The sequence below is a fragment of the Phyllostomus hastatus genome, unplaced genomic scaffold (assembly GCF_019186645.2).
Source record: "Phyllostomus hastatus isolate PE091 unplaced genomic scaffold, TTU_PhHast_1.1 phas_scaffold_501, whole genome shotgun sequence".
Lineage (NCBI taxonomy): Eukaryota > Metazoa > Chordata > Mammalia > Chiroptera > Phyllostomidae > Phyllostomus > Phyllostomus hastatus.
Genome location: NW_025334033.1, coordinates 1,851,672 through 1,869,006, shown reverse-complemented (window position 1 = coordinate 1,869,006; position 17,335 = coordinate 1,851,672). Strand labels below are relative to the sequence as shown.

General features: G+C 36.5%; 1 protein-coding gene across 1 annotated transcript; it reads left to right on the top strand.

Moving 5' to 3' along the window:
* The first annotated feature begins 9,963 nt into the window (after positions 1-9,963).
* LOC123808559 (olfactory receptor 4F3/4F16/4F29-like) lies at positions 9,964-10,908 on the top strand. Its single transcript, XM_045823302.1, has one exon. The coding sequence runs from the start codon at positions 9,970-9,972 to the stop codon at positions 10,906-10,908; it is 939 nt and encodes a 312-aa protein (XP_045679258.1). The 5' UTR covers positions 9,964-9,969.
* The last annotated feature ends 6,427 nt before the right edge of the window (positions 10,909-17,335 follow it).

Here is a 17,335-nt window from a genome sequence, read left to right as displayed (position 1 = left end):
TTTGTCCAAAGGCAAACAGCCAGAAATCACCAGAGATAGCCATGCACCAGAAACTGTCTCTGGTTGTTCCTTGGTCAGTGCCCTTGCATTTTCAAATCAATTTTGTACTTGAATTTCTGCTCATACTTCACTCTTCTAACTTTTTCCTATAATCCTGTTTGAGGAGAGATCTTTACACTGCCCACTTGTATTCCTTCTTTTTAGTAAATTTTCATTAGCGTTTAGCACTTATCAATTCTAAATCATTTCTTAATTTCTACTGCTACCATACATTTTCTTGTTCAGGACCTACCAAAGCTGAATTTTAAACCATTGTGTTAATTATGAAGAAAATGTTTAAAATTCACTATTAAGAGTGTTTTTTTGGTCTACAGTGGTGTTCAGAGAGATCTTTGATTAAATTCTATTTTTTATGCCTGATGTTTCTCTCAAATACAATTAATGATGTTCTTTTTTTTGGTGGAAAACAATGTGATTGATGAATTATATATTCTGCTTAAGTAAGTCACACTAAAATCATTGTGCTTCTCCCAGAAAAATAAATTTAAAATATTTTAACAAATAAGAAATAAAATATTTATAAAATATGCGTGTGGGTTTCCTTTTTACATAAATTGTGCAGTCTAAGTCAAGGCATTGTTTCAGTATTTTACCTTGAATTTTATGACACATATATCCTAATTATCCCCATTTTATAGAGGAAGGATCTGAGGCACAAAGATGTTAAATGTTCTCAAGGTCACAATTGTCCAAAACTGAATCAGAAAAAATTAGAGAATCTGAATAGACAGATTCTCAATTTCATAGCTAATGAAATTGAAGCAGTAACTAAAAAACTCCCAACAAACAAAAGTCCTGGACTAATGTTTTCACAGGTAAATTTTATGAAACATTCGAAGAAGAACTAACAACTATTCTCAAACTATTCCAACAAATTCAAGAGGAGACAGGACTCCCAAGATCATTTGTATACCTGAAACCTATATGATTGTCAGTTCCTCAATAAATTCAATAAAAATATCCTCAAGGTCTATTAAATAAAAAGCCTGGACATAAAGTCTTACAGTATGAACCCAGAATCTGTTATCTTAAAATCTGTACTCTAATGAGACTGGTAATAATAGAATAACTCATTTAATTGGAAACAATTCCTATTTGAAGGCCTTCCCCACAAATGGGGACCCCATCATCCCCAAATGGAGGAGAAAATCCATCCTGGTTTATGAATAGTCATGCATGTTATGTTGATAGCAGCTGTAAGCAAATGACCAAGACATTAAACTCTCCTCAGAGATTGCCTTGAAGAATAGTGATGAAGGAAAATCCTTCTAATGGAAAGAACCTCAGGCAATACCTATAGTTATGAACTTTCTTTGGAAGGAAAGATGGCTTGTGGCACATAAATTACTAATTTGTGGGCAGGCCTAATGGTTTGTTTAGTTGTTCAGGGCCTAAGAAAGAATGAAGTCATAAAATATTGGAGTTCTGGAGTGATATGTAACTGGGTTTCTCAGGAATGCACAGAGAAAGACAGTATTCATGGTCATCTAGAAGCCTATTAAAGGTTATTCACTCAGGAACAAAAATACCTGACCTTGTGGATGTCAGTCAGTCTCTTTCTCCAGCTGCTTAATTGGCACTGAAAGTGGCCATAGCAGAATAGTTGATGTCTGCATAAAATCAACAACATGAATTTCCCCTCACTAAGGCTGATGTGCCTATCATCACTCCTAAGTGCCCAAGCTTTACAACACCAAAGTAAATGGACAGAACCCTGTATAGTACCATATCTTACCTTATTCTGAGAGGACTAGCTGTCTACCTTGTGGTAGGTTAAATAGAATCAAATCCTTCTTTTATGAAATGGGGAGATGCTTATGTTCATAAGGATATTTATCTCTCTATAACTTTATCTTTAATCTCACTCCATAGGGATACATATTATATATAAACACACCTTACAAATCTTTATTTTTATATAAATATATAAAAATGCTTATTGTAAATATATAATATACAAATTATAGGTAAATATATAAAATATCTTATTATACATATAGTAATATACTGTGTTTATAATATATATGTTATAATACATAATATGTTTATATAATATACAATTTATATACTATTTATTTATTTATTTTTAGGTAATGTTTTGTCTTTCCCACCATAGAGCTGCTGCTAGCACTACCATTTATGGACTCGTAGAGTACCTCTGTTGCTATGATTTCACATACAACATTGTGCCCGGACATATTTTTATGGAAAGTAAAGTGTGACCACAGGCGTGCATCTGTGGCATTCATTGAACTTACTTGTGCTCCAACACACAGAAACAACTGGCTTGATAGAATAGTGAAATGGCCTAGAGCAGGGGTGTCAAACTCATTTTTACCAGGGGCCACATCAGCTTTGCAGTGGCCTTCAAAGGGCCAAAATAATTTTAGGACTGTATAAATGTAACTACTCCTTAGCTAGGAACAAGGAGCAAGGTGGTGCCACCAGGTAGAAACAAGGTGTCAAGCAGGATAAAACAAGGTGCAGGGCCAGATAAAACAAGGTGGAGGGCGGGGTTCACCCGTGGGCCTTGTGTTTGCCACCAGTGGCTTAGAGAATGCTCAGCTTTTGTGCCAAGTGGGAGATGAACACCTTGCAAGATTAGCATACTATTTGATGCTCTACATATTTTAAACCAGTGGTATACACACACACACACACACACACACACACACACACACACACATATATTGCTATTTGTCTTAAAGCTGGAATAGATCAAGCCAAGGTAGAAAAAGTCACTCTAACAATAAAATCAAGTAATTTACTGGGAAATTTATGCTTTCTATTACTTTTGTGAACTTTGGTTTAGTAGGTTTGGAGGTTCTAGTACCCCAGGGAAGAATGTTTCCAAAAGGAACACAACCAAATCTAGTCTTTGACCACTTTGGGGTCCTTACATTACTGAATTAGCAGAAGGAAAAGGACCTGACTCTGACATTTGTGGGAATGGAAGCAAAAAATATAAGTCCAGTAGCTTTATGTTGAAATATTTTAAAGTTATAAATCAAGGTAACAAACTTAAGTATGGCATGCCCTATCCTCCTATGTTGATAAATAAATATATATATATAATAATTATATATACATATCTATAAAAAACCCTGGAAAGTCAGGTTTGTGGACTTGAGGAAGTCCTCAGAGAAATTTGAAAGAAAATCCTGGGTTTTGGGGACCGGAACCTGGTCTAAAAAAATGGATATATGCTTCAGGTGGACATGTCTCTTCGGTTTTTTGAAATCTTCACGCTGTGGTGAAAAGCATGACTGGGAAGGAGCCAATTTAGAGTCTTCTATAGAATAAAAACCAGGATGAAGATTCTTTTATTTGGGTGTAAGAAAAGTATTCATTGTTGGGTTGACAGATCCCAATAACCAGAGGGAAATTGGATTTCTATTCCACAATGGGGACCAGTCAGAACTCAGGGTCTTTTTTGGAATGCTTCTCAGTACTCCTTTGCCCAATAGTTCTTGTCAATAGGAAATAGTGGCATCCCTTTAAACAAAGGATCATCTGAAGACTAATAATCTTTGGGAATGCAGCCCACAGGTAGAGTACCTTGTTCACCCTAAGTACTGATAGAAGATAAGATGCAATGAGGGAAATTCTGTTATCAAAATAGGTCTCATGACCAGTTATACAAAGGGCATTTTAATAGCTATGTTTTATATTAATTATCACTTCTTTTCCCTTTTCCTTTATGCAATTCATATAACTTACACTAGTAGAGGCTAACATTTTGGGTGTAGATCACTCTATAACAATTAAATAGTAATTATTCTCTGATGCTCAATTTCTTCTGTCTTGATATTATCTTCTCTTCCTTATTTGTCCCCTGGATAAAAGGCAAGAGTGGATGCAGAGAGTACAGAATATGTTCCTTTTAACCCTTCAGTTCCATTCAACCCCTCTCTCATTGACTGTGCCTTTATTAAGCTCTTTTCCAGTTACTTAATTTAAGCGTGCCATTTTATTTTGTCCTAGCAGGATCTGGACTGATACAAGTATACAAAATTGAAAATTAAAATCCTTGTTTTCTCACCTAACAATCCAACTGTCTTGAAGTACTTATCAAAAAAAGTTTATTGTTCAGATATGGATATATAGTTTATGCACAAAGCATACTCTACATGCTATTTTGCTACCCAGAATTTCATTCCACAGTGTGTTTTGGTCTACATAGAGTTTGAACTTGGTTTTCAGTGGCTTCAGAAAATTTAACTGGCTTATTTCACTTAGCCAGATTCACTTAGCATAATGCTCTCCAGATTCATCCATGCTAATCAACAAAACAAACAAGCAAGGAAAATATAACCAGAGACATTGAAATTAAGAACAAATGGACAATAACCAGAGGGGAGGTGGGAAGGAATAATGGGGGTAAAGGGGGAAGGGTTTTCAGAAACATGTATAAAGGACACATGGACAAAACCAAAGGGGGTAGGATAAGGTGTGGGAAGTGGTGATGACTGGGGTGTGAGGGAGTGGTGGGGGAAAATGGAGACAACTGTACTTGAACAAAAATTTAAAAAATGTGAAAAAAAGAAAATTTGACTATATGGATGTATTATAACTAATTTATCATCAATTGATATATGTTTCAGTTGTTTTATTTAATTTTAAACTCTATTCACTGGAAGAAACTTCTGTACAGTTAAATCTTTGTGCATATCCATAATTACTCAAATATGATTGTATAAAAATAAATCTTGTGTACATTCTTTGACTATTTAAAGTATACTAAAAAATTAAGCACATTGACATTTTTGGAGATGATCAAGATAATTACAGTTATTTTTTGAGTTAATATTACTAATTTCCAGAGATTAATTTTGATATGCAGCTACCAATATTTATACAACTTCCAACAAAATAGCATAAATCTTTTTTAAAAAAGCATCCCACTCTTATTTCCCTCTTCTTCTCTGGTGTCTTATTATTAGGTTTTAGATCCTTTGGTTGCTCTGGTCAAACCAAATAGTTCTCTAGAGGCAAAGTCCCTTGATCCATAAGCTCCTTCTAAACTATCATGCTTTTGCAGAATCACTTGGTCACTGTCCTGTTGAGCTATAATAACCTTCATTTGTTCTTATGGCAGGATTTTTTTTTTATGGCAGGATTTTATATAGCACTTTGTATTAGAGAACACAGGAAAATCTCAAACTCCTGGAAGATGCTGTTCTATCCCTACAGGTAAAATAGAAGGATGGAAATGAATTTAATAATGCAAAAAGTGGTTTAGTTCAGACATAATAATTTTGTCTTTGGAATTGTTATGAATATGAGCCATATACTCAAGTGCTTGAGTGCCAAAGCAAAGTAGATAGTGTCCAGGATATGAAACTGAACAGCATACAAGAATCATTTTGCTAAGTTTATTGACATATTAGAAAAGGTTAACTGACTTTGACATTTAATTAAAATCACACTGTGACATTAGAAAAAGTCAAATGGTTTTATAATATTATGGATTCAGCATAGGTTGCAATTAATCACTCTGATCTTGATGCTGATTGAATGAATGATTCTCATCCTCTGCCACTTAAACAGGCAAGAAAAATTTAGGACACCTAAAAATATTTTTAAAAGGTTAATTATATTTTTCTCTCCTTTAGCTTTTCAAAAGAGATGGGTATAATCTCAACATCTTCTGTGAAAAGGGAAGCAAATTTATTAGGAACTTGTCAAGTTTACAAGATGGAAAAGGATTTTATACACATAATGAAAATAAAAGAAATGGAGACCAAAAAACACAAAGCTGAATAAATAGTTTCCAATATAATTTCATCTGAAAATATGGTGTTGCAAATTACAAAAAATAAACTACCAGGAGATTGAACTAGTCTCCCTGGTCTCTTATGTGTTTTAGAATTAGAGTGTTTTATATCAATTTTATCTCTAAGCTGTAGGTATCAATTTTATGTCTAAGCTGTAAGAAAGGTTTAGAGGAGGTTGACAACTGAGAAACTGTTTTGGGTGGAAGGGAATAAGACAGAAAGAGATCTTAATAGGTACATAAAAGGTATGGTGTTTGTTGAGTCTTGCAAACGGAAAGCTAAGGGGTGATTTAATTTGTTGCATTTACGTACATAAAAGTTTTTCTGAAAAAGACACAGAATTATTTATAATTCTCCCAGTTATAAAAGTAAAAGTAGAGGTGGCCTTAAATTAGAGAAGGCAGGATTTTAGTTGGATATAAAGAAGGTTTTGTGACAATTTTAAAGATAAAAATGCAGCAAGTTTGAGCTGCGGGAGATGTTAAACCCACAATATTTTAAAATTGAGTGATGTTTTACATTACTTTGTTCAAACCTAACAACTGGCTGTGTTCATCTTGATGACTCTCTTATAATATTTAAAACTTCAGTTACCAATATTTACTTCATCCATAAGGATTAAATATCTAGAAATCTGGAGAATTAATCAATTCTCTATGGATCAAGAAAAAAAGATTATTCACAAAAGAGGGCAAAGAGTTAGTCCTTGTCTTTTGCATCATGGATATTAAATTAGTTACAATTATGACTATAATTATGTTTAAGAAAAGACATTTTAAAGTACAGCAAATCTATAAGAGGAAATGATTTCAGAACACCAATATACAGGATTTTTCTTTATGGGTATTTGGCAATTTTTAGGTGAATAAACATCATATCCTTGTGTCTCCATCTGGAAACCTCTCCAACTTTTGCTGTGGACTGACGTTTGGATTCTGACTCTGTCTCAAGTGACTTAACATATGTGATGACCCAAACTTTTCCATTTTCTACATTTTCTAATATTTAAATGGATATATTCTCATGCTCTTGGTATAACCAGGTTCTATATTTACATCCCATTCTGCTTTAGGTTCACTTTTTAAAAAATTCCCAGTTCTTACCTATTTCATAGGGATTGGAGAGTCAAAAGGCTAATAAATTCACAGCCCTTTATGCATACCTGGTAAAAGCTTATGGAAAAACTCTTGTAAGAGCCTTGGTACTTAAAAGACACGTGGAAATATAATACTGTAATTTCCTTATGATTATAGAATTTTTGAAGAGTTGGCCTAGAAAATAATGCAAATCATACCTCATAAGTTACCTTTTTCTTAAAGTAAGCTTTATTCTTTTTTCGTTTTCATCATACACATTTACAATTTCTTCATCTTTTTTATATTTTCTTGTCAATTTCATTTTTCTTTTTCCCTAATTCTTCACTTTTTAAAAATTTTACTTTTCAATTAGTTTATATTCAATATTATTTTGTATTGGTTTCAGATGTACAGCATAGTGGTTAGACAATTGTGTATTTTAGAAAGTGGTTCCCTCATATTCCCAGTACCTACCTGGCACCATACATCGTTATTATAATATTATTGATTATATATATTCCCTGTGCTGCACTTTATATCTCTGTGACTATTTTGTAAGAACTAATCTATACTTCTCAATTCCTTCACCTTTTTCACCCAGTTCTTTGACCCTCCTCCCCTGTGGTAACCATCAATCTGTTCTGTGTATCTATGAGTCTGTTTCAATTTTTTTGTTAATTTATATTTTTCTTTAGATTCCACATATAAGTAAACATATATGGTATTTGTTTTTCTCTGACTGACATTTCTTTTTCATTTCATAAACCCTTATTTTCTATTGCTTAGGAACTATGAAGTTTTGTTACCAATATTCATTAATTATATAATTAGTCATACATCCATATATTTTGAATTAGCCAAATACACCCTATTTTATCTTTCAGCAGATATTTATTTCCTGAAATACTTACATATCCTTATTATGTACTTGTGATTCTAAGTTTTGGGATACATTGGATAATAAGACGGATGTGATCCTTACCTTTATGGGAGTTGCAGTCTCATCAGAAGGGAGAACAACTCATTAGTGAGGTATGATATGGAAAGCAACAAATAAACAAACAAGACAAACAAAAACTCATAAACACAGACAACAGTATGGTGGTTACCAGAGGGAAGGGAAGTGGGGTGGTAGTAAAGAATAAAGGGGGTCAATTTTATGGAGATGGAAGATTTGACTTTAGGTGGTAAATACTCAATGCAATATATAGATGATACATCATAAATTGTACATTTGAAACCTATATAATTTTATTGACCATGTCATCCTAATAAATTTAATAAAAAGAAGAAAGGGACAACAAAGAATAAAAAAATGAATTACATTTGTAATAAATACTACAAGGAAATGAGAGAAATCCTTCTGTAATCAAAGAATGACTTTTATTTTGATCACTAAAAGAGTATGAATGTTGTAATCTATTATTGTGTACAAGGAGGTAATCATAATATATTATTGAAATATTTTTAATTATAGAATTCTGCTGGCCAACATCATTTTATTTTTTATTATTTATTTACCTCATGTGTTGAGCACTATAATGGACAAGTGAAAGAAAGGGAAGTAAAATGAATATTTACATATTAATACCTACACATTAAATCCACAATTATAAAAATTTAATTACTTTATTAATACAACTTGCTCTGAGGAGCTAATGTTATTAATTGCAATATCATAGATAAACTGAGGTTCAAGAATTCAAGTAACTTACCCAAAATCAGATTGTCAGTGGTTGAATCAAAATATAAATCTTGGTTTTCTGAATCCAAACTCCATATTATTTCCTCTATGCTTTGTTGCTTTTCTAAATAAAACTAAAATTACAAGATAATGTGATAAGTCCTTCCATAGAGGTTAGAAACAAAATGCTTTTCACCATGATGCCCTTCATAGTTTTAAGCTTCTAAGGTCATATTTTAAGTACTCTAGGGCAGTCCTTCTCAAATTATTTTTGGTGAAAAATAAGTTTTCCCCCCCAGTCCTTCATGGGATGATACTTTAGTAAATAGAAAATCATACATCTGGATTTTGCTCTGATGTAAAATGGCACCTAGGATGATGCAAATTGGTAACACAGTTCATGGACCTGTACCATGGTGTGGACTACTTTTTCATTGCTTTAGGGAATCTAAATATAAGTCATAATATCTGTCTTCAAAAAGCTTACAGTACAGTTAGAACTATACTTAATTTACTAACATATGAGCAATAGTAAAATAAATGCTGGTAAGATAAAGCAAGACCTCACAGATTTATACTAAAGTTTAATGAAACTTGGAGATAAATATGTTCCAGTGGTAGGACGTCAGAAGGAAGGGTCTGTTTGTCAGAATAAGGTGGGTGGTCTTGGGAGTGGATGACATGGTTGAGAAGTGGTGAAGCATTTTGTGTGACTGAAGCCAAGATATATTAATCTTGAACCAAAAATCAAAAGAATTTGAGGTCAAATTCCAATTATTCACATTGATTAATCTTATATCTCATAAAGAACATCATAGTATCTACCCTAGGAAAAAGCAGAGGGGTATCAAATGTGGAGAAAGCTTGGTGGTTATACTAGTAATAATAAAATAAGACTTCATAGGTGTCCATAAACAATTAAGTAATATTTAAGGTGAATATGTTCTCAGAGGTGGGGACTGGGAAGGAAGAGAACAAGGGTCTGTTAGATAAAGGTTTATAGGCTTGGAAGGGATTACAACAGTAATTAGTTCTATGTGACTGGGGCCAGGTATTAGTTTTGAAACAAAAATAAAAAGGTTTGAGGTTGAATTCCTATTACTCACATTGATTATCTTGCATCATGAGTAATATTACAGTATTAACTCTGAGAAGAAGCAGAGGATATTAAGTGGAGTGACAGCTTTGTAGTAGAAAACAACTCAGTGTGAAAATCACCAATTTCTCTGTGATCACATTTCAAAGGCCCTGGGCATATTAGGTCAGTTTTAATGCTAAAGTAGAGAAAGATTTTCATAACTCTGATCTCTCTCCTAATTTATTACATAACTATCACAATTTATATTTTCAGGTAGCAAGACTGACAAAGCCAATGGATGGAGCAAATCACTCTGCTGTGTCAGAGTTTGTGTTCCTGGGACTCACTGATTCCTGGGAGATCCAACTTCTCCTTTTTGTGTTTTCCTCTACATGTTATGTGGCAAGCATGATGGGAAACTCCCTCATTATGCTCACTGTGACCACTGACCCTCACTTACACTCACCCATGTACTTTCTGTTGGCCAATCTCTCCTTCATCGACCTGGGAGTTTCTTCTGTCACTTCTCCCAAGATGATTTATGACCTTTTCAGAAAGCGTAAAGTCATCTCCTTTAGTGGCTGCATCACTCAAATCTTCTTCATCCACACCATTGGTGGTGTGGAGATGGTGCTGCTCATAGCCATGGCCTTTGACAGATATGTTGCCATATGTAAGCCTCTTCACTACCTGACCATCATGAGCTCAAGAATGTGCATCTACTTTTTAATGACTGCCTGGATGACTGGCCTCATCCACTCCATGGTTCAATTGGCTTTTGTGGTAAAATTACCCTTCTGTGGTCCTAATTTTCTAGACAGCTTTTACTGTGACCTTCCTCGGTTCATTAAACTTGCCTGCACAGACACATACCAATTAGAGTTCATGGTCACAGCCAACAGTGGATTCATCTCTGTTGGCTCCTTCCTCATACTGATAATTTCCTATATCGTCATCATTCTCACTGTTCAGAAACACGCTTCAGCTGGTTTATCCAAGGCTCTGTCCACACTGTCAGCTCACATTACTGTGGTAGTCCTTTTCTTTGGTCCTTTGATATTTTTCTATATGTGGCCATCTCCTTCCACACATCTGGATAAATTTTTGGCCCTCTTTGATGCAGTTCTCACTCCTTTCCTGAATCCTGTCATTTACACGTTCAGGAATCAAGAAATGAAGGTAGCAATGAGGAGAGTATGCAGACAGCTAGTGAATTACAGGAAGATCTCTTAAGTTATGTCTGTATGATGAAGAGCCCTTATTGATAGTTGATGGTCAGATTCAGAGAGAAGCTCTTGTTTGTTCTACTTTAATTTGATTATACACACAGCTATTGAATCCATTTTATTTCCCACTCAGGAGGGGGGAACATTCACTTTTGAAAAGAGAGAGTTACATATAAAGTATTTGTAAACCAAAGGTTATAATAGTCCTGACCCTAAATTCCTAAAGAGTAATAGTTATATAAGGAAATTTTTGGAAACACACAAGAGTGCAGACTTTTTTAAAAAAATATTTTATTAATTATGCTATTACAGTTGTCCCATTTTTCCCCTTTATCCCCTTTCACCAAGCACTGCCCCTCCCACCAGCATTTCCCCCACCTTAGTTCATGTCCATGGGTTATACATATACATTCTTGGGCTTCTCCATTTCTTATACCATTCTTATCCTCCCCCTGACTATTTTGTACCTACCAACTATGCTTCTTATTCCCTGTGCCTTTCCACTCTGCAGTGTCCCTATACCCTCTCCCTGCTGATAACCCTCCATGTGATCTCCATTTCTGTGATTCTGTTCCTGTTCTAGTTGTTTGCTTACTTTGTTTTTGATTTTCAGGTTCAGTTGTTGATAGCTGTGAGTTTGTTGTCATTTTACTGTTCATAGTTTTGATCTTCTTTTTCTTAGATAAGTCTCTCTAACATTTTATATAATAAGGGCTTGGTGATGATGAACTCCTTTAACTTTACCTTATCTGGGAAGCACTTTATCTGCCCTTCCATTCTAAATGATAGCTTTGCTGGATAGAGCAATCTTGGATGGAGATCCTTGCCTTTCATGACTTTGAATGCTTCTTTCCAGCTTCTTCTTGCTTATAAGCTTTCTTTTGAGAAATCATCTGATAGTCCTATGGGAACCCCTTTGTAGGTAACTGTCTCTTTTTCTCTTGCTGCTTTTAAGATTTTCTATTTACCTTTAATCTTGGATAATTTAATCATGATGTGTCTTGGTATGTTCCCTCTTGGGTCCAACTTCCTTGGGATTCCCTGTGCTTCCTAGACTTGTATGTATATTTCCTTTATCAGATTGAGGAAGTTCTCTCTCATTATGTTTTCAAATAAGTTTTCAATTTCTTGCTCTTCCTCTTCTTCTGGCACCCCTATGATTCAGATGTTGAAATGTTTAAAGTTGTCCCAGGGGTTCCTCAGCCTCTTCTCATTGTTTTGAATTCTTGTTTCTTCATTCAACCCAGAATGGTTAAATGTCTGTTTTTTCTTTCTGCTCCAAATCATTGATTTGAGTCCTGGTTTCCTTCCCTTCACTGTTGGTTCCCTGTATATTTTTCTTTATTTCACTTTGCATAGGCTTCACTTCTTCTTCTATTTTGTGACTGTACTCAATTACTTCTGTGAGCATCCTGATCACCAGCATTTTGAACTCTGCATCTGGTAGGTTGGCTATCTCATTGTTGCTTAGTTCCTTTTCTGGAGTTTTATCTATTGTTTTGGGCCATATTTTTTGTCTCAGTGCACCTGCTATGTTGTTAGGGGTGGAGTCTTAGGTATTTGCCAGGGTGGGGCAACCCACGTTGCTTTGTTGTGGTGCTGTATGTGGGGAAGGGGTCAGAAAAGGAATAATACCACTTGCTCAGCTCTTGCCCTGCTTTCAGTCACTTCCCTGCTACCCAAAAGCAAATTGTGCCCGTCTGGTGCTGATTCCTGGGTAGGTGGGCTTGTGTACATTTTCGGACTCTGTGGACCCTGAGAGTCCAATGGACTCTCCTGTGAAACTGGGAGTTTCTCCTGCCATCACAGCCTCTGCAGATTTTTACAGCCAGTGGTTTTGAGGCTTTAGTTTCCTATGCTGGAACCCTGGGTTGCACAGTCTCTTTCACTCCCCAGTTGTTCCTCCCAGCTTATCCGCACATGAATGTGGGACCATCAGGTCTGCCAGCTGCTGCCTCGACCACCCAGTCTGCCAGCTGCCAGCCCGCTGCTTTGTCACACTTCTTCTCTGCCCTGGCTGCCTGTCTCTGCCCCTCTTACCAGTCTGGATGAAAATGTCTTCTTTAACTCCTTGGTTGTCATAGTTCTATACGGTTCAATTTTCTGGCAGTTCTGCTTGGTTTTAAAAAATTTGTTGTTGTTATTCTTTTGATTGTGTGAGGAAGCAAAGCATATCTACCTATGCCTGTATCTTAGCTGGAAGTCCAGATTATTTTTTTATTTACAAAAATGCTTACATCAATGTAAATTAGACTTTCCTCACTCCATTTCAATGTGGCATTTTATCCTAGGGGAACCCTGGTACAAGTGTTTAATATACAATTCATAAAAGTAATCTATATTTTAAGACATTTAAGAAGTATAAAACAAAGAATCAGTCAGTATGAATGATGCTGAGCATCACTATTAATCAGGGAAATTCAAATTAAATAAATCCTCTAGGCTGAAAGCCCATATGCTGTGTGAAACATGATACATAGTTTACAAGACATAAGGGTGGAAATTTCCTTGGTTTTGTGGCATAGTTAAAGATTCCAGCTTTGGAATCTGGAGACAAGGTTCAAGTGATGGAGCAGTTAGACTATAGGCTCATTGGCTAGGATGTTTAAGAGATGTTCCTGGTTGTATAGGGTTTATAAGCCCTAGAATTATGACACCCAGTATTCTTCTGACCTGGTAGTTCCACTCCTTAGTGGTTATTATTAGTCCACCAACCTAGCAGAAAGGAAGGCATCAATAAACTATGTCCATTTGGATTTTTCCTTTGCCCAAATTTATATGTATCTCATATGCTAAATGTGTAAATGTATCTTTCTGTTGACAAATCAAGCAGTTATGGTCATGAGACTATTTAACCAGAATCGTCTTCTGAAGGGTGGGCCCCTTATGTTACAGGCTTCCTCAGCTAGGTGAGTAGTCTAGGAACCCATCTATATCAGTGTACCAGCTGGTATTGTTGTGTGAGGCTGCATTCAGTTTCAGTGAATTTTTCTAAGGACTCGTTCAACACTCATTTCATGATGGGTGATTTACAAGCACACCTACCCACACCACACTGTGTGTTCAGCAGTTTTTGACCCAAACAGTATGACCTGGTGCCCCACCCTCCCTATTCATCTTATCTAACCCAGAATGACTTTTTTCTTGGATGAAAAAAGTCATCAAAAAGAAATGTTTTGCTGATGTGGGAGAGGTGAAACAAAAAGCAACAGAAGCACTAAAAGGCATAAAAATTAATGGGTTCAAAAACTGTTTTGAGAAGTGGGAAAAACATCTTGATAGGTGTATGGCATCAAATGGAGAGTACTTGGAAGATGACTGAAATTCAAACATATAAGAATAAATGCACAATTTTTATAAATAAATTCTGTTTTGTGGTCCCCCCTCACATATATTAAAAATGAAATTGTCAAACTGGTCAGGATGGTGGTGACAAAGTAGGTGGGGGCTAAGCCAACTTGCTTGTGTACACAAGTGGGACATTTAGTTGATCTTCCAAAAAACAAAATGAACAGCCAATGGAATTTTAGCTGATATGAATTTGGAAGCCAAAGTGTAAAGAGGATGCTTCAAAATGGGTGAGTAAGACAGTTAGACCTGGAGTTGAGAGAAAACCAGAGACAGATCCAGAAAGAACTCAGAAGCATACAAGACAATGAGGGAGTTGTGACTACCCATAAGCCCACTGAAAGGGAGACCACACCAAAAAGTAAGCCACCAACAAGTAAAACTCAAGCACAATAAGAGAGCTCACACAAAAAGAACAAAGGGCAACCCTAGAGCATCGAGACAGGAAGATAAAAAAGGCTGCACCACTGAGCCCCACAGAAATCCTACTACAAAAGTCCACCCCATGAAGACAGGCAGGCAAATCAGAGTACCCTATGATGCAGAAACAAACAAAAAGTGTTACCTAAAATGGGGAGACAAAGAAATAACATCCAACTGAAAAGAATGGGAGAATCTTGAGTAAAAGAGCTAAATGAATTTGAGGTGAGCAATCTATCAGACATAGAACTAAAAAAAGTGGTTATAAAGATGCTCAAGGAACTGAGTGACAACTACAAGAAACTGAGTGACAACTACAAGAAACTGAGTGGGAACTACAACAGCATGAAAAAGGAAATAGAAACTCTAAACAAGAACCAGGAAAGAATGAAGAATACAGTATCCAAAATAAAAATACACTAGAAGGAATTACAAGCAGGGTGGATGAAGCAGAGGACTGAATTAGTGAGCTGGATGACAAGTTAGAAAAAATACCCAGGTAGTGCAGCAGCATGAAAGACTAAAAAATATGAGGATAGCATAAGGGAACATTAGGATAATATGAAATGCAACAGCATTCAAATCATAGGAATACCAGAAGGAGAAGAAAAGGAGCAGGGACAGAAAACTTCCCTAACTGGGAGAGGTCAAAAGCCATGCAAATTCAGGAAGCATAGAGGATTCCAAGATGTGTGTTCATTCAACATGAACACACAAAGACCTACTGCAAGACATCATAATTAAAATGCCAAATTTCAAAGACAAAGAAAGAATCTTAAAAGCAGCACAAAACAGATAGTAATATTTTTAGTTATCTGAGGAAATTCCATAATGTTTTCCACAGTGGCTTCACCAATCTGCATTCCCACCAGTAGTGCACTAGGGTTCCCTTTTCTTCACAACCTCTCCAAACCTTGTTTGTTGATTTGTTTATGGGCCCATTCTCATAGGCTTGAAGTGGTATCTCACTGTGGTTTTAATTTGCATCTCTCTGATGGCTAGTGACATTGAACATGTTTTCATATGTCTCTGGGCCTTCTGTATGTCCTCCTTGGAGAAGTGTCTGTTCAATTCCTTAGCCCATTTTTAATTGGGTTCTTTGTCTTCCTGGAGTGGAGTCATGTGTTTTCTTATATATTTTGTGTGGTTGCTTCTTGTGTGCCCCCTACTGAGGGCCTGGCCTGCAACCCAGGCATGTGCCCTGACTGGGAATCAAACCAGCGACCCTTTGTTTGCAGGTTGGTACTTAATCCACTGAGCCACACCAGCCAGGACTTGTTTTCTTATATATTTTGGAGATCAGACCCTTGTCCAAGGTATCATCTGAAAATATGTTTTCCCATATGTTTGGTTCTCTTTTCATTTTAATGCTGTTTTCTTTAGCCATACAGAAGTTTTTATTTTCATGAGATCCCATTTGTTTATTCCTTCCTTTAAGTCTCTCGCTTGGGGGACATATCAGTGAAAATATTGCTGCATGGGATATCAGGGATTTTCCTGCCTATGTTATTTTCTCGGACTTTTATGGTGGAAACTGAAAATGGAACTGCCTTTTAACCCACCAATATCACTGTTGGCATTATACCCTAAGGATACCAAAGCACCAGTCCATAAAAACCTATGCACCCCAATGCATAGCGACACAATTCATAATAGCCAAGTGCTGGAAGCAACCTAAGTGCCCATCAGTAGATGAGTGGATCAAAAAGCTGTGGTGCATTTACACAATGGAATACTACACAGCAAAAAGGAAAAAAAAAACAGCTCCTACCCATCGTGAAAGCATGGAGGGATCTGGAGAGCATTATGCTAAGTGAAGCAGCCAATGTGGGACCTCAGTCCCCTCTGCTGCTTCCCCCAAGCAAACTGGGCCCCTCTGGTGCCAATTGCTGTGTGGGTGGGCTTGTGCACACTGTGGGACCCTCCAAGGACCTCTGCTGTGAGGCTGGGTATCTCTCCGTGTGCCTCAACTCCCACAGGTGTCCTCAATCAGTGTCCTGAGGCTCTATTTCCCAGCACTGGGTTGTGTGCACTGCTTTGCTTTACAATCGCTGACTCACTGGGTCTGCCGTTTGTCACTTCTCGGCCGGTGTCTGCCAGCTGCCAGCTGCGCACTCAGGGTTCACCCGCTATGGTCTTGTGTGCCCCGGATGCCTTACATGCCCCCAGATGCCTTACTCGCCTGGTCCTAATGCTCTCTGGTTTCCATGCCTGGCTGCTCGTCTCCGCTCCTCCTACCGGTCAGGATGAACGAGTCTATTTCAACTTCTTGGTTGTCCGACTTCCATTCAGATCAATTTTCTGTCAGTTCTGGATGTTATTCTGTTTCTAAATTGTTGTTGTTTCAATCATGGTTGTGTGTGGAGGTACAGTGCATCCACCTATGCCTCCATCTTGGCTGGAAGTCCTCCTTAATTTCTCTCTTCAGTGTTGTGTAGTTTTCTGAATACAGGTCTTTTACCTCCCTGGTTAGGTTTATTCCTAGGTACTTTATTTTTGTTGTTGCTATAGCAAAAGGATTTTTTTTGCCTGATTTCTGTTTCTGATATTTCATTGTTGGTGTAAAAAAATGCCTTTGATTTCTGAATATTGAGTTTGTATTCCACTATTTTTCCAGATTCACTTATTAGGTCCAGTCGTTTTTTGGTGGAGTCTGTAGGGTTTTC

What these genes read in the sequence shown, in the direction of transcription:
- LOC123808559 (XM_045823302.1), top strand. Translation starts at nt 9,970, where the DNA reads ATGGATGGAGCAAATCACTCTGCTGTGTCAGAGTTTGTGTTCCTGGGA.